Genomic DNA, 16,132 nt, shown 5'->3' on the forward strand with positions numbered 1-16,132 from the left:
CAGGCTGAGTGTCATCAGATAGGCTGGGTGCCACGCTGTGGGTGAACATGGCTCCGGAGGTTGTTCTGTCACCTGTGAAGGCTTGTGTCCAGAAAAGACCGCGGTCACATCAGACTGTGGCTGGAGACGGTTCTGTCTGGTTGTGACTGTCAGCTCCTGGCTGTGGTATGTCCATATCTACATCCTTGTCTGTGGCTGATCCTCTGTCTACTCCAGGGCACTGAACGGCTGACTATACTTTCTGCTTTTTTTTTTTTAATGATTTGCACTTATTTTTTTAATTTTAAAAGTAGCAGGTAATTCATAGGAGTTTTTCTGCTTTAATGTGTGTATGTGTACAAAGGCATGTTCCCTCATGCATGCAGGCACACACATAGTTATCAGATTCATCAGGAAAAAATATAGAACTGCCCATTACATTTCATTTTTTGGTAGACAAAGAATTTTCTAGAATAAACATGTCCCACACGGGCACACACCCAGGTTGCAGCAAACTGGAGTGCCGGCCTACGGGGCTGCAGTGTGAGCTCAGGGAGAGAGGCTGGGCTGGACACGGCACAGCTGACTGAACTCGTGGTGCAGAGACAGGCGGGGGTTAGGGCAATTCTTGCCCCAACTCACCAAGTGACCCTGGGCAAGTCCTCTGCCCTCTCTGGGCCTACTTCCTCACTTGTAAAGAGAAGAGCAGGACCACCAGGACTGGAACTTGAGAACATCTGGTCTAAGAATCTGGTGGTTTCATACCACGGGCTCAAGGATCCACAGTTGGTGAACGCACAGTGGACTGAGGGTCGAGACCAGGCAGACCTGTGCCACCCTCAACTCGGCTGCTCGCTAGCTGCAGGAGCTCAGACTAGCCGCCCAGCCCTTCCGTCCCTCGGCTTCCCCATCTACTAACGGGCCTGACAAGAACGCTCTTCCAGAGTGCTGAGGCACCCCAGGCCCTCAGTCCAGGGTCCTTCACCAGCAAGCCCAAGGCACCTCAGCCAGGCTGGCTTCAGAATCCTGGGCTGAGGGAGTCGTCTCTGGTGACAGGCGAGCTGGGAAGACGGTATTGCCAACGGTGTCCTGCTGAAGCCCAGGTTTATGGACTGCAGAAATGCCCTGAAGATGGTTATAGTAGTGCATGTCCAGGTGAGGGGCTGCTGGCCGGAAGAGACACCAGGTTTCTCCCCATCACCCACGGGAGGCCTCTCACGGTCACACTTTTTTCAACCCACAGTGGTTACCTACCGCAGGCCCCAAATGCTGACCAGAGTCTCAAGCGCTGAGGACACAGTAATGGACGAGGCAGGAGAAATCCCTACCTCGGAATTCCATCAAACCCACGTTCACATCCTCAGAGTTACTGACTAGGTTTCACAGTATTTCCCAGCACATGAACCTGGGCAGTGAAAGGTCAAGGGTCAAATAACCCGGGCTTCGGGGCCACAACCCCTCACCTCAAATCCTTGAGACCAGGAATGCTGGTATTCAGAACTTGCCAGATTTTTACAGGTACATATACTATAATTTTGCAAACCTCCACAAGGGGCAGCACCCATAAGCAAACATGTCGGCATTTCTACAGTGAAATGTGTGGATGTTCATGTGAGATGGAATTTTAAGGTTATTAGTAGTCCTATGTCCGTCTAGGCCAAGTCTGGCAGTGAGTTATCAACAACTGTCCGTTCTTAAGGCTTTTATGGCATCGAGGATACGGGAAGGTGGGTGGGGCAGGTAGCAACCTTCTAAATCTGCTTTCCTTTCCCTCAGCGACCCAGAGGCGAAGGTCTTGGACTACCAGACACAGCAGCAGAAACTCTTTCCCGCCCTGGCCATGGCCTATGCGTTCCACTTTGTGGCCAACAACCTCCTGGAGTTCTTCCGCCACTCCTACAGCTTCATTATGGACGGAGACTTCAGACTCCTGCCTGAGGTACCTGCTTCCTGGGGGGGCAGAAGCTGGGACCGTGGCTGAAACTGTCCTCCCCCTGGGATACAGCCCCAGTCCTGCCCGCCCTGGGCTCTTTCTGCCTCCCCCAACTCCGACTCCGCAGAAGATTTGCAACATCCCAGCCCAACCCCCGCCACAGGTGAACCATATTCCGACATATAAATCCTCCCAGGTCTGGCCCCCAGGAAGCTCCAAATATGTTAGATGAAGTAATCACAGACGGTGTATGAAACCCAGAAAGCTCTGAAAACCAAAAGTCACGTAGAATTCACCGGGTGGCACGGTTTGACCGGAATTGACCTGATTTATCCCACTCGCTGTGAATACATTTTGCAGCAGAAATACCAGTACATCAATCAGACCACTAAGATGCCCCTGGGCTCCTATAGGTGTATTATATTTCAGTTCAGCTCAGTCGTGCCTGACTCTTTGCGACCTCATGAAATGCAGCACGCCAGGCCTCTCTGTCCATCACCAGCTCCCGGAGTCTACCCAAACCCATGTCCATTGAGTCGGTTATGCCATCCAACCATCTCATCCTCTGTCGTCCCCTTCTCCTCCCACCCCCAATCCCACCCAGCATTAGGGTCTTTTCCAATGAGTCAACCCTTCGCATGAGGTGGCCAAAGTATTGGAGTTTCAGCTTCAACATCAGTCCTTCCAATGAACACCCAGGATTGATCTCTTTTAGGATGGATTGATTGGATCTCCTTGCAGTCCAAGGGACTCTCAAGAGTCTTCTCCAACACCACAGTTCAAAAGCATCAATTCTGCGGCGCTCAGCTTTCTTCACCGTCCAACTCTCATATCCATACATGACCACTGGAAAAACCAAAGCCTTGACTAGACGGACTTTTGTTGGCAAAGTAATGTCTCTGCTTTTAAATATGCTATCTAGGTTGGCCATAACCTTCCTTCCAAGGAGTAAGCGTCTTTTAATTTCATGGCTGCAATCACCATCTGCAGTGATTCTGGAGCCCAAAAAAATAAAGTTTGACACTGTTTCCACTGTTTCCCCATCTATTTCCCATGAAGTGATGGGACCAGATGCCATGATCTTAGTTTTCTGAACGTTGAGCTTTAAGACAACTTTTCCACTCTCCTCTTTCACCTTCATCAAGAGGCTCTTTAGTTCTTCTTCACTTTCTGCCATAAGAGTGGTGTCATCCACATATCTGAGGTTATTGATATTTCTCCTGGCAATCTTGATTCCAGCTTGTGTTTCTTCCAGCCCAGCGTTTCTCATGATGTACTCTGCATATAAGTTAAATAAGCAGGGTGACAATATACAGCCTTGACGTACTCCTTTTCCTATTTGGAACCAGTCTGTTGTTCCATGTCCAGTTCTAACTGTTGCTTCCTGACCTGCATACAGGTTTCTCAAGAGACAGGTCAGATGGTCTGGTATTCCCATCTCTTTCAGAATTGTCCACAGTTTATTGTGATCCACACAGTCAAAGGCTTTGGCATAGTCAATAAAGCAGAAATAGATGTTTTTCTGGAACTCTCTTGCTTTTTCGATGATCCAGCGGATATTGGCAATTGGATCTCTGGTTCCTCTGCCTTTTCTAAAACCAGCTTGAACATCTGGAAGTTCACGTTTCACGTATTGCTGAAGCCTGGCTTGGAGAATTTTGAGCATTACTTTACTAGCATGTGAGATGAGTGCAATTGTGCGGTAGTTTGAGCATTCTTTGGCATTGCCTTTCTTTGGGACTGGAACGAAAACTGACCTCTTCCAGTCCTGTGGCCACTGCTGAGTTTTCCAAATTTGCTGGCATATCGAGTGCAGCACTTTCACAGCATCACCTTTGAGGATCTGAAATAGCTCAACTGGAATTCCATCACCTCCACTAGCTTTGTTCGTAGTATTATATTTAATCCTCCTTAAATGCCCTGTTTTACCTTTCTAAAATCCAAAAAATATTCTGACTCCAAACACACATCTGGCCCCAAGGCCCTCTCAGATAAAGGACTGTGGACATACACACACATACCCACTAAGATTTAGTCTGTCCAGGCCCTATGTTTTATGAGCATTGCTTCAGTAATCTGTCCACTGTACAGCAGGAACCATACCCATTTTACAGATGAGGAAAGTGAAGCACAGAGAGGTTAAGGGACATGGCCCTTCCTCCCAAGGACCTGAAAGTCAGAGGGACGGGTAAGGGCTTGCTAGAACCAAAAACTCAGACCAGGTCTATTGCCTGACGGCCACTCCTACAACTCAAAACAGTGGGTTGACGGTGGACCCACATCCTCACAGACAAGCTCTCCAAAATTGCTGCTTGTGGGGACAATCTGCAGCTCCTGGATAATGGTGAGACCGACCCGGGAAGCACTATCTTCCCGAGGCCCTGGAGACACTGGCCTGGACACTTATCCTTTGCTCTTACCAGCCCTCCAGTGACACTGCCTCTCTCTGTGACCTGAGTCTTTGTTTTCTCATTCATCAAGTCATGGGCTGAGGAAACAGTTCTCACCGCACAGGGCGGTGCTCAGCATCTGTGGGCGCTCTGTGAACAGCAGGTACGTTGCTCCTGACGCTGCCTGACCCCCTTCTTATTCTCACAGCTTCACGCGCTGAGTGCAGGTCTGAAGGCCATGCTGTCGGATTTCTGCACCCAGGGGGTCGAGCAGTGCCGCAGGGCCTGCGGTGGACACGGCTACTCGCAGCTGAGCGGCCTGCCCTCCCTGCTCACCAGAGTGACAGCCTCCTGCACTTATGAGGGCGAGAACACAGTGCTCTACCTGCAGACGGCCAGGTAAGGCCCAGGCCTCTGCCTGGCCCCCAGGGGCCCCACCGAGCTGCTGCCTGGGTTGAAGCATCATCTCACGCCCACGGAGGGAGCAGACTTTGGGGTCGCCACGTGGGGGCTGCCCACTTCCCACACCATGTCTCCAACCCATCCCCTTCTCCCCAGACCCTGCAGCCTCAGCCAGGCCGCCAGCCCCGCCCCCTGGACCACAGCATCAGTCTCCTCCCTGCTCTGCAGCTTCCCACCTGCCTCACTTCAGTCCTTTCTCCACAGGCAGCCAAGGGCACCTTCTCAAAGCCTAAAGAAGATCACCTCTTTCCCCAGCTCCCAATTCTTCAATCACTTCCCTCAGCTCCCAGGAAAAGGCCACACCCCACACCGCAGCCTAAAAGGACCTTTTCATCTGGCCCTGCCTCCCTCCATCCTCTCCCCACCTCCTCCTCTGCTCACTTCTGAGGGGCCTGCACCCTCTGTCCCCTCCACCCCCAGCTTTCTGGTGCACAGCTGGCTCCTCCTCACCCTTCGGGGCTCAGCTAAAATGATACCTCCTCCAGACGCTCCCCCTGACCACTCCGTCTAGGGTAGCAACTGCCATTTCCTTGGAGCAGTTATCACAATCTGCGCGTCTCTGTGTGGTGGGGAGCTCCCTGTTCACTGCGGCATGCCCAGGCTTAGCACAGGGTCTGCACCGGAGGCCCCACCCTGAAAGGCAGGGAGGGATGACTCATTCCTCATCCCCTCAACGGGCAGTTTCTTCTCTCGTGCGACTGTGGCTAATGAGGCCTTTCAGGCGCCTCCATCTCAGGGGACTAGACAGGGCAAATACCACTCCAGGCAGGGAGAAAGGACTGGCAAATTTGCTATATAACATTTCTTTAAAAACTTGTACATATACAACATGACTTTTTTTTTCAAATTACAAAAGGAATACAAAATCATGTATTAGATACTCTTATGCCCCACACTGCCGAGTACTCAGAAAATACTGTCTCATCCAGTTCACAGACCCCCATCAGATGACTATCATCATCATCTAGAGATGGAAGCATGGAGGCTGAGGGAAGTGAAGTGACTTCTACAGGGTCACAGAGGTCTCAGTGGAGTGGCATGGGAATCCAGGCTTCTCTGACCCAGAGCCTCTAACCACTGGATTATTATAAAGAAGCAGCTAAGAGTCTCCTGTAATTCTCCCATTCATGTTCACAATCTTTTTATCCTTTTATCAGCTAAGAAAATTTAATTTCCGCAGTCACAGTATAATCGTCATAAATCCCCAAATCACAAGATCCTAACCAAGACAGAAGATTGTTCCATTATCAAAAGGCTTTATGTTCAGGATCTGAAGATGTCTGCCCAGGTCTGCGGCTCCAGCCCCATGTCACTGTGAAAGAAATTATAGCCCCAGATGCACTGTGGCTTTGAGTGAGGAGCAGCCACCAGCAGGGACCTAGGAAAGAGTGTGGGTGGCCCTGGTTCTCCCATGGGGAGCCTAAGTGTGCACGATGCTGGGAGAGAGGCGTGCTGGGCTGTCCCACGGGGCCCCCACAACCCTCTCACCTTTTGGTACCTCTGCCCCCCAGGTTTCTGATAAAGAGCTACCTGAACACTCAGAAGTCCCCAGGCTCCGCATCGAAGGGGTCTCTCCCTCAGTCTGTTGCATACCTGACCGCACCTGACCTGGGCCGGTGTCCAGCCCAAACAGCAGCCGACTTCCTCCACCCCGAGCTCTACACCACGGCCTGGGCACACGTAGCAGTCAGGTGAGCCACGCTGAGAAACCAACTACCCCACCTGGAGGCAGGCTCCTTTCCACTTAGGGCCTTTGGGATTGGCTGGGGGGACAGTCTTGGATACTCTTCCACAAACCAGCCCCCTTTTCCAACCTCCTCACTCCTCTCGGTTTCTGTCACCAGGGGCAGAGAGGAGGCAAATTCACACCTGTCACTTTCCCATCCTGCTCACAATAACAGGAAGATATCCCCTCTCAAGCCAATGCAAGGAATTTTTTTAAATCTTTAGGCTCTTATTGCGGTCTGAAATACAAAGAATGTACTCACACACTGCAAATACCAAAAACGTATCAGTACTAGTACTGATAATATTATAGCATAATAATATAATTATATGATAATGTAACATAATTATAAAATAATTATATATGCAATACTTTTATATAATTATATAGTGTAAATATTGATAATACTAGTACGGCTATCAGTACTAATATTAATACTAATAAATAAAATATTGCAGTCATCCCTCTGTATCCGCAGGGGATTGGTTCCAGGACCTCTGTAGATATCAAACTCTCAGGATACACACACAAGACCCTTCTATAAAACAGAATATTTACAGATTTGCAATGTTATGCATACATATCTGCATAAAACCTATGCATACCCTCCCATATACTTTAAATCATCTCCAGATTACTTATAATACCCAATAAAATGTAAATATTATGTGAACAGGTATAAATACAACGTTACTGATATGTTAATAGTTGCCAGTGTGCACCAAAGTCTACTTCTGCTTTTTGGAACTAACTTTCAGGAGTTTGCTTCTCCCAAATATTTTTGACCCTTGGTTGAATCTGAAGATGTGGAAACTGGATACAGAGGGATAATGGTACTTACATGGTCAAAACACCCCACAATCTAAAAATAACATTTAAAACTATGAGTATAACAAAGGATAGATTTTGTTTATTTCCAGGGTCTAGTAGGCTCCAGGGCACATAGACAAGACCAAAGACTTCTCCACTCTGTCCCTCAGTAAAACTGTCAGACACGGACTATGTGCCAGGGACATCCACATGTGCCAGGGGCTGGGAACAAAGACTGGGCATGGCCAAACAGAGACACTCCCACGGAGAAGATGCAGAGGTTTAACTACCTAGAAGGGAGACCTCCTGAGCCCTCCCCCACTAGCACACCAAAAACAACCTGGGAAAAACAGCTTCAGTACATAATAAGAGGTCTTATAGCCCAACCGGAGAAGGCAGTGGCACCCCACTCCAGTCCTCTTGCCTGGAAAATCCCAGGGACGGCGGAGCCTGGTGGGCTGCCGTCTATGGGGTCGCACAGAGTCGGACACGACTGAAGCGACTTAGCAGCAGCAGCATAGCCCAACTGGTGATCCCAGGGATGGTTAATAGTTATTTCAAGATCAAAAGTAACTTGGAACACTCATCTATTTTTTCCACGAGTATCTAGCAAGTACTTAATAATCCACCAGGCTCTAGGGATCCATCAGTAAACCAGTCTGATAGAAACCAAAGTCCAGGCTTCACAGAAGTAACATTTCAGCTGGAGTGGAGGGGCGGGTAAAAGAAGGCTGCTCGGGGTAATTAAAATGCCACCCCAGTTGGCCTTCCACATGCACGGATGCAGAGCCTGTGACCATACCACACTGTTTCATACAGGGACTTGAGCATCTCTGTTTTGGTATCTGTGGGGATCCTGGGACCATTCCCCCTGCCCCCCACCCACCCCCAGAGATAGCAAGAGATGGTTGTGTATCGCTTTTCGCTCAGAACTCAATGTGACATGTGCTTATCTATCCCGTGACAAAGCAAAGTAAGTATTGCTTAATAAATAGCTTGTTTTGCATACAAATTCCAAGGGTCAGGAGCGGATGGGCAGGGAACAGAAGATAAAAGAATAAAGGTTAACTAAATGGCAAATGACCAATTTTGTAGTCTAGAGAACAAGGATGGTTTTCTTTCCTCCTCTTTTAAAGTCCCTTAGGTGGAACTTGGAGCAGAGTGGGTGACTGATAGGCTTCAACTAGCCTTTAGAGGAAAATCACTCTCCTTGCTCGGGCACAGGAAGTCAGACAATTGAGTGGCCTGAAAACCCTGGCATCAGGGTGGAGACTGCATCAGAAAGAGGGGCGGGCGCCTGGTGCAGCTAGGAGGTTAAGAACTCCTTCCTAGCTGCGTGACCGTGGACCAGTTACTTAACCTCTCTAAGACTCCATGTTTCCCACTGCAAACTGGGAATGCCTTACCCTCAGAAGGGTTAAGGAGATTATATATAACAAGTACATTGGCAACCCACTGTTTAGGTTTTTAAAACCAACAAACGGTCAATAAATGGAACCGTTCTACTTCTGTGGGACCCCAGGCATCCTGCGACAAACGCCATCAATCGCTTCTCCACTCAGTCAAGAAACAGAACCTTTTTTTTCCTCTGGCCTTTAGGCTCATAAAGGACTCGGTGCATCACTTACAGACGCTGAGGCAAGCCGGGGCCGATGAGCACGATGCGTGGAACCAGACCACTGTCATCCATGTCCAGGCCACCAAGGTGAGCTGCCAGTCAGCCAGAGCTGAAAGGGCCCCGTTCTGTTTCCCCAGCAAGCTGCCAGGCAGAGAAAACCTGGACTCTGCCATTACGCCTCAGCCCCGCTCAGTGACTGCCCTCATTTCACTTTCAAGGCTTTAGCCCTGGGCATTTTAATTCAAGGACTTAACTCCAAAGCAGTCTTGATGGCAGCTCTTAGAGAAAAAATGTAATGAGGCGGTGTTATTGGATTTGCTTCAGGTTGTTCAAATATTTCCTCCCAGATAGAAAAGCAGGTCAAGTCTCTCCTTAGCCCCACAGACAATCCACAGATGTCTGATTCCGTTTCCACTGTGTTTTGTGTTTGTGCATAATTCACTGTCTGCCAGCAAATACTCGAGCGCTCCAACACCCGCCGTCAGGCCAGGTTCTGGGGGGCTCAAGAGAAGCCATGCATGGCTACGATCAGGAAAGCACTGCCATGAGGAAACCCAGGCTGCCCCAAGGTGCCAGAGCAGGTCCAAATCCACCCACCTCAAGGAGTCAGAAAGCATTCTCAGAAAAACCATACAGGCCAAGACTGCAAAGACAAGCTGAAATCAGCCAGACAGTGGGTGGAGGCTGTGGCTTTGGGGAGGAAGGGTTTCCAACAAAGGGGTCAGGAGATGCAAGAGGTGGAGGCAAGGAAAGGCACTGTGTTTGGGAGGAAATGCACGTCCTTCCAAGGAGAACCTAAAGGAAGAGGACGAACAAGGAGAGGAAGGAGGGGAGGGGAGAAGGAAAGATAGGTAAGGCCTGGCAGCTCCGACAACACTGTGAGAAGTCTGGGCTTTGTGTTCACCACAGTGGGAAGCCTCTGCAGGGTTTCCATCAGAAGAGTGAAGCAATGAGTTTCATGCTAGAAGGATCATACAGGCTGCAGGGGGAGGAGAGGACTGGAGGCTAGAGGTCAGTACAGAGCAGGCAGCAGCCATCTGGGAAGGGCTGAGGGTGCCCCAGACCATGAACCTGCCAGAGGGCAAGGAGAGAAATGGGTGGATGCAGAGATAGTCAGGGTGTGGAAGAAAGCAAGGGACAGGCTTCAGAAAGCAGTGCGGTGGCAAGGAGCTACGAATGGCTCCTGAGCTCTAGCTCAGGCAGCTTGGACTCTGGCCCTACCTACGGCTGGAAAACCAAGGTGGTCACTTCAATCCTCGGGCAGCAGGCCCAGGAAACAGCCGCCTTATAACAGGAGCACCCACCAGGGTTCTGTAGCAGCTCCCGGCGGCAGGCGGACAGGAGCGCCACCTGGTGGCCTGCCACCTCCATCACACCGGCCGGTGCGGTGGGGCGAGGTGTGCTTCTGCCACTCTCCATTCCGCTCTGTCCACCACAGAGGTGCTGCCTGCTGTGTTCAATGCAGTATCGGCACAGAAGAGGGTAAGCAGAGGCTGTAGTCTCACCAGACACCCAAAAAGGTACCGCATCTGCCTATTGTTCACCTGCTTTCCAAACCCATGCCCTGCCTTCAAAGGCACCAAATGCTGCCTGCCGGGGTTACCTCATTTAATACCCATGACCCTGAGAGGGAGAGGAGTGTGATCTCAGTTTTAAGGATGAACAGCTTCTTGGGAAGGCGGTGCTGATGCCGACCCTCTGAAGTCGTAAGGGGCAGGGAAACCTGCGCTTCCTGGGCTCTGGGAGGCCTTGTCCTCTACAGAAACCTCAAGGACCCCACTGGGTCTCATCTGGAAAGCAGACGTGTGTAGCAGAGCAACATGAGGGGCCGATGCGAACAGCGGCAGAGGGGTGGACAGGCAGGAGCGAACCCGGCCCAGGTTCTGGTCCTGGCCCATTAAAACCCAGCCTCGGTCTCTGGTGGCTTTGGCGACGCAGGGTAGCAAGTAATGCTACCAATTCTTAATCGAGAGACAGACTGCCCTGGTTCAGAACTCACTGCTACCACTCATTAGCCAGTGCCTAGGCAAGGAACTTACTCTCTAGATGCCTCACACACTTCCTCCACAAAATGGAGCTAATAAAAGGATCTACCTTGTAGGATTATTGTGAAGGTTATATGAGTTAATAGATGTAAAACTTAAGGAGCCACCTTGAGTATATAAACAGGGCTCCCCAGGTGGCTCAGTGGTAAAGAATCCATCCACCTGCAATGCAGGAGACAAAGGAGACGTGGGTTCAACCCCTGGGTTGGGAAGATGTCCTGAAGAAGAAAGTGGCAACCCACTCCAGTATTCTTGCCTGAGAAATCCCATGGACAGGGGAGCCTGGCGGGCTATAGACCAATGGTGGCAAAGAGTCAGACATGACTGATCACAGAGTATAAATGCTACAAAGTATAAATCCCACTCCCACCCCAAACAGGACAGGAGAGAAGCTTGAAACCAATACACACACAAATTAAGGCTGTGTTCAGGGCACGGTGCCAGGGTGCGGCTCAGCCTTTTCCCAAGGAGCCCCTCCTCTGCCTGGTCCCCCTCCTGCTCCATAAGGCAGAGGCAGGCACCCTCGAGCAGCTCTTCATCACTCCACTCTTCAAGCCAGAGCCCTGAGAATTCAAGGATGCGGCTCTCAGGTGAGAAAAGGGACACAGGGTATAAGTGGGAAAGTGAGGGTCTCTAACTTTGCCACAGCGGGTGCAGTCTGAGCACCAAGGCATCTGACCTGGGAGGGCAGCGGAGCACATCCACTCCTTAACCACATCCAAATACCGCAAACCCGGCACGGGGTCAGCGGCCCAGGTACAGGTGGCAAAGCAGTGAACACAACGGCAGACAATAAATAGCTATTTTCTTGACAGAAGTGGTGCTGTCCCCCCACTGGCCCAGGTCAGCCTCCAACACTCCTGTATTCTTTCTTTCAAACCAACTTGAAACTGCCCCAAGCACAATGAGAAATGAAGGGCCATGTTCCAGAGCCCACCAGCCCCCAGCACGCGCACCATCGAAAACGCTTAGTCAGACGCAGCAAGCTAGGAGAGAGGCAGCTGCTTTTCAGCCTGCTGGGAAACACACGGCCACAGCAGGCTTCTTCCAGCAGTCTTGCCAAGCTTCCGGGATGATTTGTGGAGGCAGAAATCAGAGGTTGACGCATCTCTGTGTCTTTGTAGGCACACCTCTACTATGTCACTGTGAAGATTTTCACAGAAGCTCTGGAGAAACTGGAAAGCCAGCCAGCGATTCAGCAGGTGCTCAAACGCCTCTGTGACCTCTATGCCCTACATGGCATCCTGACTAATGCAGGCGACTTCCTCCATGACGGCTTCCTGTCTGGTGCCCAAATAGACATGGCGAGAAAAGCCTACCTGGACCTGCTCCCCCTCATCCGGTGAGTGGCTGCCCTTCACCCTCAACCCTCTGTTCTTTTCAAATGCCAAAACCTTCAGCTCCAAAATTCTTGCTAAACGGGGGTCTGGCAAAAGCAGCAACAGTCCTGGACACACTATGGATTAAGGAAGGGGGAAAAAAAAAGGGAAAAAATCACAACTAAAATGTTTCAGAATAAATTATCTAGCTACCTCAAACTCTTTAACATTATCCGGCAATGACAGGATCTCTAGAATATGAATAAAATAAAGCATACTACATATTAATATTGTGTATCAAGAATAGTATTAATGAGTCTTAGTCTTAGCTAGTACTTAAGGAACACTTATGTTTGCCAGACAGTATGCCAAAAGCTTCTATATGCATCATCTCCTTTAATCCTGATAGCCTTCCAAAGTGGATACTATTAATTTTCCTACTTTATAGGGGAGAAAACTGGGACCTAGGCTCGAAGGTCACACAATCAGCCAGAAGAGGGGCAGGGCACAGTCTAGGACCTGTCTGCCTCCAGAGCACGTGCTCTTAAACTGCATGTTAAAACGAAGGCTGGGCTATTGTTTATTTCAAATATACCCTTATTTTTGTTGAATGTGCTTAGTTGACTAAACGCACTTTAACACTCCCTCAGCTCCAAGACGACATTTTTAAAATCTAGTAATTCATTTCCTAACTTGTAAAACAATTTGTTGTCGTCCAGTCAGTCGCTCAGTCGTGTCTGACTCTTTGCAACCGCATGGACTGCAGCATGACAGGCTTCGCTGTTCTTCACGATCTCCTGGAGTTTGCTCCACAATAATATAGTTTTACAGAGAGCATAAAGCAGGGCAGTTTATGGCCATGACATGCTAATGCAATACGTTCATCCTGTCACTTTATATATATAAGCAAAATGATCACTTTAAGAACATATAGAAACCAAAGCCCCAACATGACCAGGATATTGGAAGAAATAGAAATTACTAATTAGTAACCACTGTCCATAAGATGGAAAAGGAGACAACCTGACAGCCTGTTTTAGGGGACAACCCCTAAACCCTCCATCAACAAGACTAAGAGAACAAAAGAAAAGGGGACTTCCCTGATGGTCCTGTGGTTAGGACCCCAGGCTTCCGCTGCAGGAAGCAGCCACAGGTTCAATCCCTTCTGGTCAGGGAAATGAGATCCCGCATCCCGCAAAGCACAGCCAATAAATAAATGAAGATTTGAACTTTAAAAAAAATAAGATATTCATGAAGGAGATTAAAAAAAAAAAAACGAGACCAACTTTTTTTCATTTCTAACAATATCCAACATGTTACATATGACTCCAAGTTGGTGCTCAGTGAATTAAAACTCAAAAATTATCAAAACTACATCAGATGTAAAATTATGTCCCAGGTATTAAACTTTCCCTAATAGAGAGAATCCAGTGGTTAGAACCATTAATAGCATAATTGACTACTGCACACGTCAAGCCCAAGTATATCTAACTTTCTGGAAAGCTTGGCATTTAAAGCACATGAAGATGATAACATTCTAGCCCTGACTGTCGATGATAATGAAACACAAAAGACCACCTTAATACCAATAAGCATGATTTTTTTTTTTTTAATTTGCAACAGCCTGCTAAGTGCTTCCCTTGGCCCCAGAGACTTACAATTCAAGACAAGAAAGACAGCACTGACACAAATAGACAACGTACGCATGCATCAAACCCATAAGTTGATTTATTCACGTTATGGTCCCTAAAGTTACCTTTCTACTGCTGCAGAATAATCAGGAATGTAAGAGACTCCAGGCTTTTAACAGTTCTATGTCACAACTCCATGCCTTGATTATTCAGTTTCACCCAGAGATTTCTGAGATGACAAATGAAGGATGGCACACTATTCTAAGTGACGCTAAGAACCAGCTCTCTGTGTCATGGTAATTAGTGACTAAAACAGTTTTCAGCGGTTTAAACAGTCATAAAATCCCAGGGGTGACACTTTCAGGCATAGATGGCAAACTGAACATATGCGTTTACTTTTGTTCCCTCCTGAAACCCTACTAAAAACATCAGTAAATTAATTTAAAAATTTTTAAAGGCATAAACCCACAAAGAGAGCAGGAGAGGGAAACATGAAATTTGGAGAGGAGATGGACAAACAGTGACGTGGCAGACCTGATTACACTGAATCACAAACCAAAGTAGGAAAAGCCAAGAAGCAATCAAGTGCCACCAAAGAACCTCAAGAACTGCAGCACCAGGTCCCTTTGGCAACGGGGGTGAAGGGAGGACAGACAGGGTGGGCTGGAGCCTATTTCAGAAGGAGCTGAATCCCCCGTTCCCCTCCTCTTCTCTGAGCAGGTATAAGACTTTCCCTGACAGATCCCTGGCAGAAGGCTAAACAGCGAGTCTGCAGGCTAGAAGACCTCAGGCTTAGTTAAGGGTGAGGACCACTGGGCTACCCTACAGAAACCAGGGGCCTGAATAAATGTTTATAAGCTAATGCTGACAGCCGTCTCCCCCAGCCCTCTTTTCCCACATGTACATGCATGCTAACTCGCTTCAGTCGTGTCCGACTCCCTGTGACCCCATGGACTGCAGCCCACCAGGTTCCTCTGTCCATGGGATTCTCCAGGCAAGAATACTGGAGTGGGCTGCCATGCCCCTCCTCCAGAGGATCCTCCCGATCCAGGGATCAAACCCGCATCTCTTATGTCTCCTGCATTGGCAGGCAGTTCTTTACCTCTAGCACCACCTGGCAAGCTCTCTTTTCCCACAAGTTCCCAGCAAACTGGCGGCCAGCTCAGTGTCCTGTAGGAAAATGATATCATGGTCCTTCTCTGGAGAATCTGACCAGTCCAGAGGAGAGAGAAGTGAAGATACGGACACCGGGGCTCCCCAATAGCCCACCCAGTTCAGCCCATGGGGAACTCCACACTGACAAGTACACCCAGATTCTAATCAGCTAGAATGTCCCACTCTTAGCTACGACCACTTAGGGATTGCCAGCACTCGAGGAAAACCCATCATAAAAGACAGAGACCAAGCAAGAACAAGGCAACTCCAAAGACACAAGAGAATCTTCATGGTGAAAACTTTTTTGAAAGATCAGTAACGTCCTCAAAGAGTTCAGAGGACATATGGCAAGCGCAAAAGAATGTCATTTCTTAAGAAGTAATATTCAGGAACGCGGATCCTCGCTGCCTTGTCAACATCTTTGAGCGTCGGCAGCTCCGGAGGCCGTGCAGGTAGGAAACTATGTGAAAGAATCTTCTGATGTCACAATTTCTGGGTGTCACTGGAACATTTGATCATCATTCCTTTGGCAGTTCCAGCCTTCCCTGGAAGGTCAGTAGAAGCAATTGATTTATTCACCTCTACAGGAATCAGACTGGGCCTATTTTGGTTTTCAGTGAATTATGCCTTTTCGGTTTGGGACTCAGCCAAGGAGGTTTCCGGTGGAAGGGGGAGATTCTTCAATTGGGCTGGAGCCTGGACTGAGCTCCAGTGCTGCCTGTAATGGGAAAGAAATGTCACCAACCAGGCAACTCCGAAGGTGCCCTGGAAGTCATTGCCTGACAATAACCGATGTTCCCATCACTGTCTATGCAACAATGCGAAAGCCACCTGCACAAAGCAGCAAGGAAATGCATCCCAAATAGCACCGTTAAGTCCTGTGTAGAGGTCTGACTAGGTCAAGGGTAACGGGCCAGTATCATCTTATGATCTGGTAAACAAATAAAAGTGGTGGCACCTTTGGATGAAAAAAAAAAAAAGTAATATTCAGAGAACAACAAAAAGAGCTCTGTGAAATTAATGACAATGAAAATGAAAAGCTCAACTGAAGGACTAGAGGCCAA

The 16,132-nt window shown here is 48.8% G+C and overlaps 3 protein-coding genes across 9 annotated transcripts in view; 2 read left to right on the top strand and 1 right to left on the bottom strand.

Moving 5' to 3' along the window:
• The window catches only part of LOC145519832 (uncharacterized), a 78,611-nt gene that overhangs the window by 9,542 nt on the left and 52,937 nt on the right, over positions 1-16,132 (bottom strand). The window lies entirely within an intron of this gene.
• The window catches only part of ACOX2 (acyl-CoA oxidase 2), a 31,334-nt gene that overhangs the window by 8,095 nt on the left and 7,107 nt on the right, over positions 1-16,132 (top strand). For all 7 annotated transcript variants that reach the window (XM_081524601.1, XM_081524604.1, XM_081524600.1 and 4 more), the window contains exons 9-13: positions 1,756-1,918; positions 4,511-4,701; positions 6,276-6,455; positions 8,900-9,005; positions 12,088-12,305. In XM_081524601.1, coding sequence (XP_081380727.1) covers positions 1,756-1,918; positions 4,511-4,701; positions 6,276-6,455; positions 8,900-9,005; positions 12,088-12,305 — 858 coding nt within the window. The remainder of the gene's footprint in view (positions 1-1,755; positions 1,919-4,510; positions 4,702-6,275; positions 6,456-8,899; positions 9,006-12,087; positions 12,306-16,132) is intronic.
• LOC145519835 (protein FAM229B) lies at positions 15,624-16,095 on the top strand. Its single transcript, XM_081524728.1, has one exon. The coding sequence runs from the start codon at positions 15,692-15,694 to the stop codon at positions 15,932-15,934; it is 243 nt and encodes an 80-aa protein (XP_081380854.1). The 5' UTR covers positions 15,624-15,691; the 3' UTR covers positions 15,935-16,095.

Source organism: Giraffa tippelskirchi, chromosome 9 (assembly GCF_054371585.1).
Source record: "Giraffa tippelskirchi isolate mGirTip1 chromosome 9, T2T-mGirTip1v1.2.pri, whole genome shotgun sequence".
In the NCBI taxonomy this organism is placed as follows: domain Eukaryota; kingdom Metazoa; phylum Chordata; class Mammalia; order Artiodactyla; family Giraffidae; genus Giraffa; species Giraffa tippelskirchi.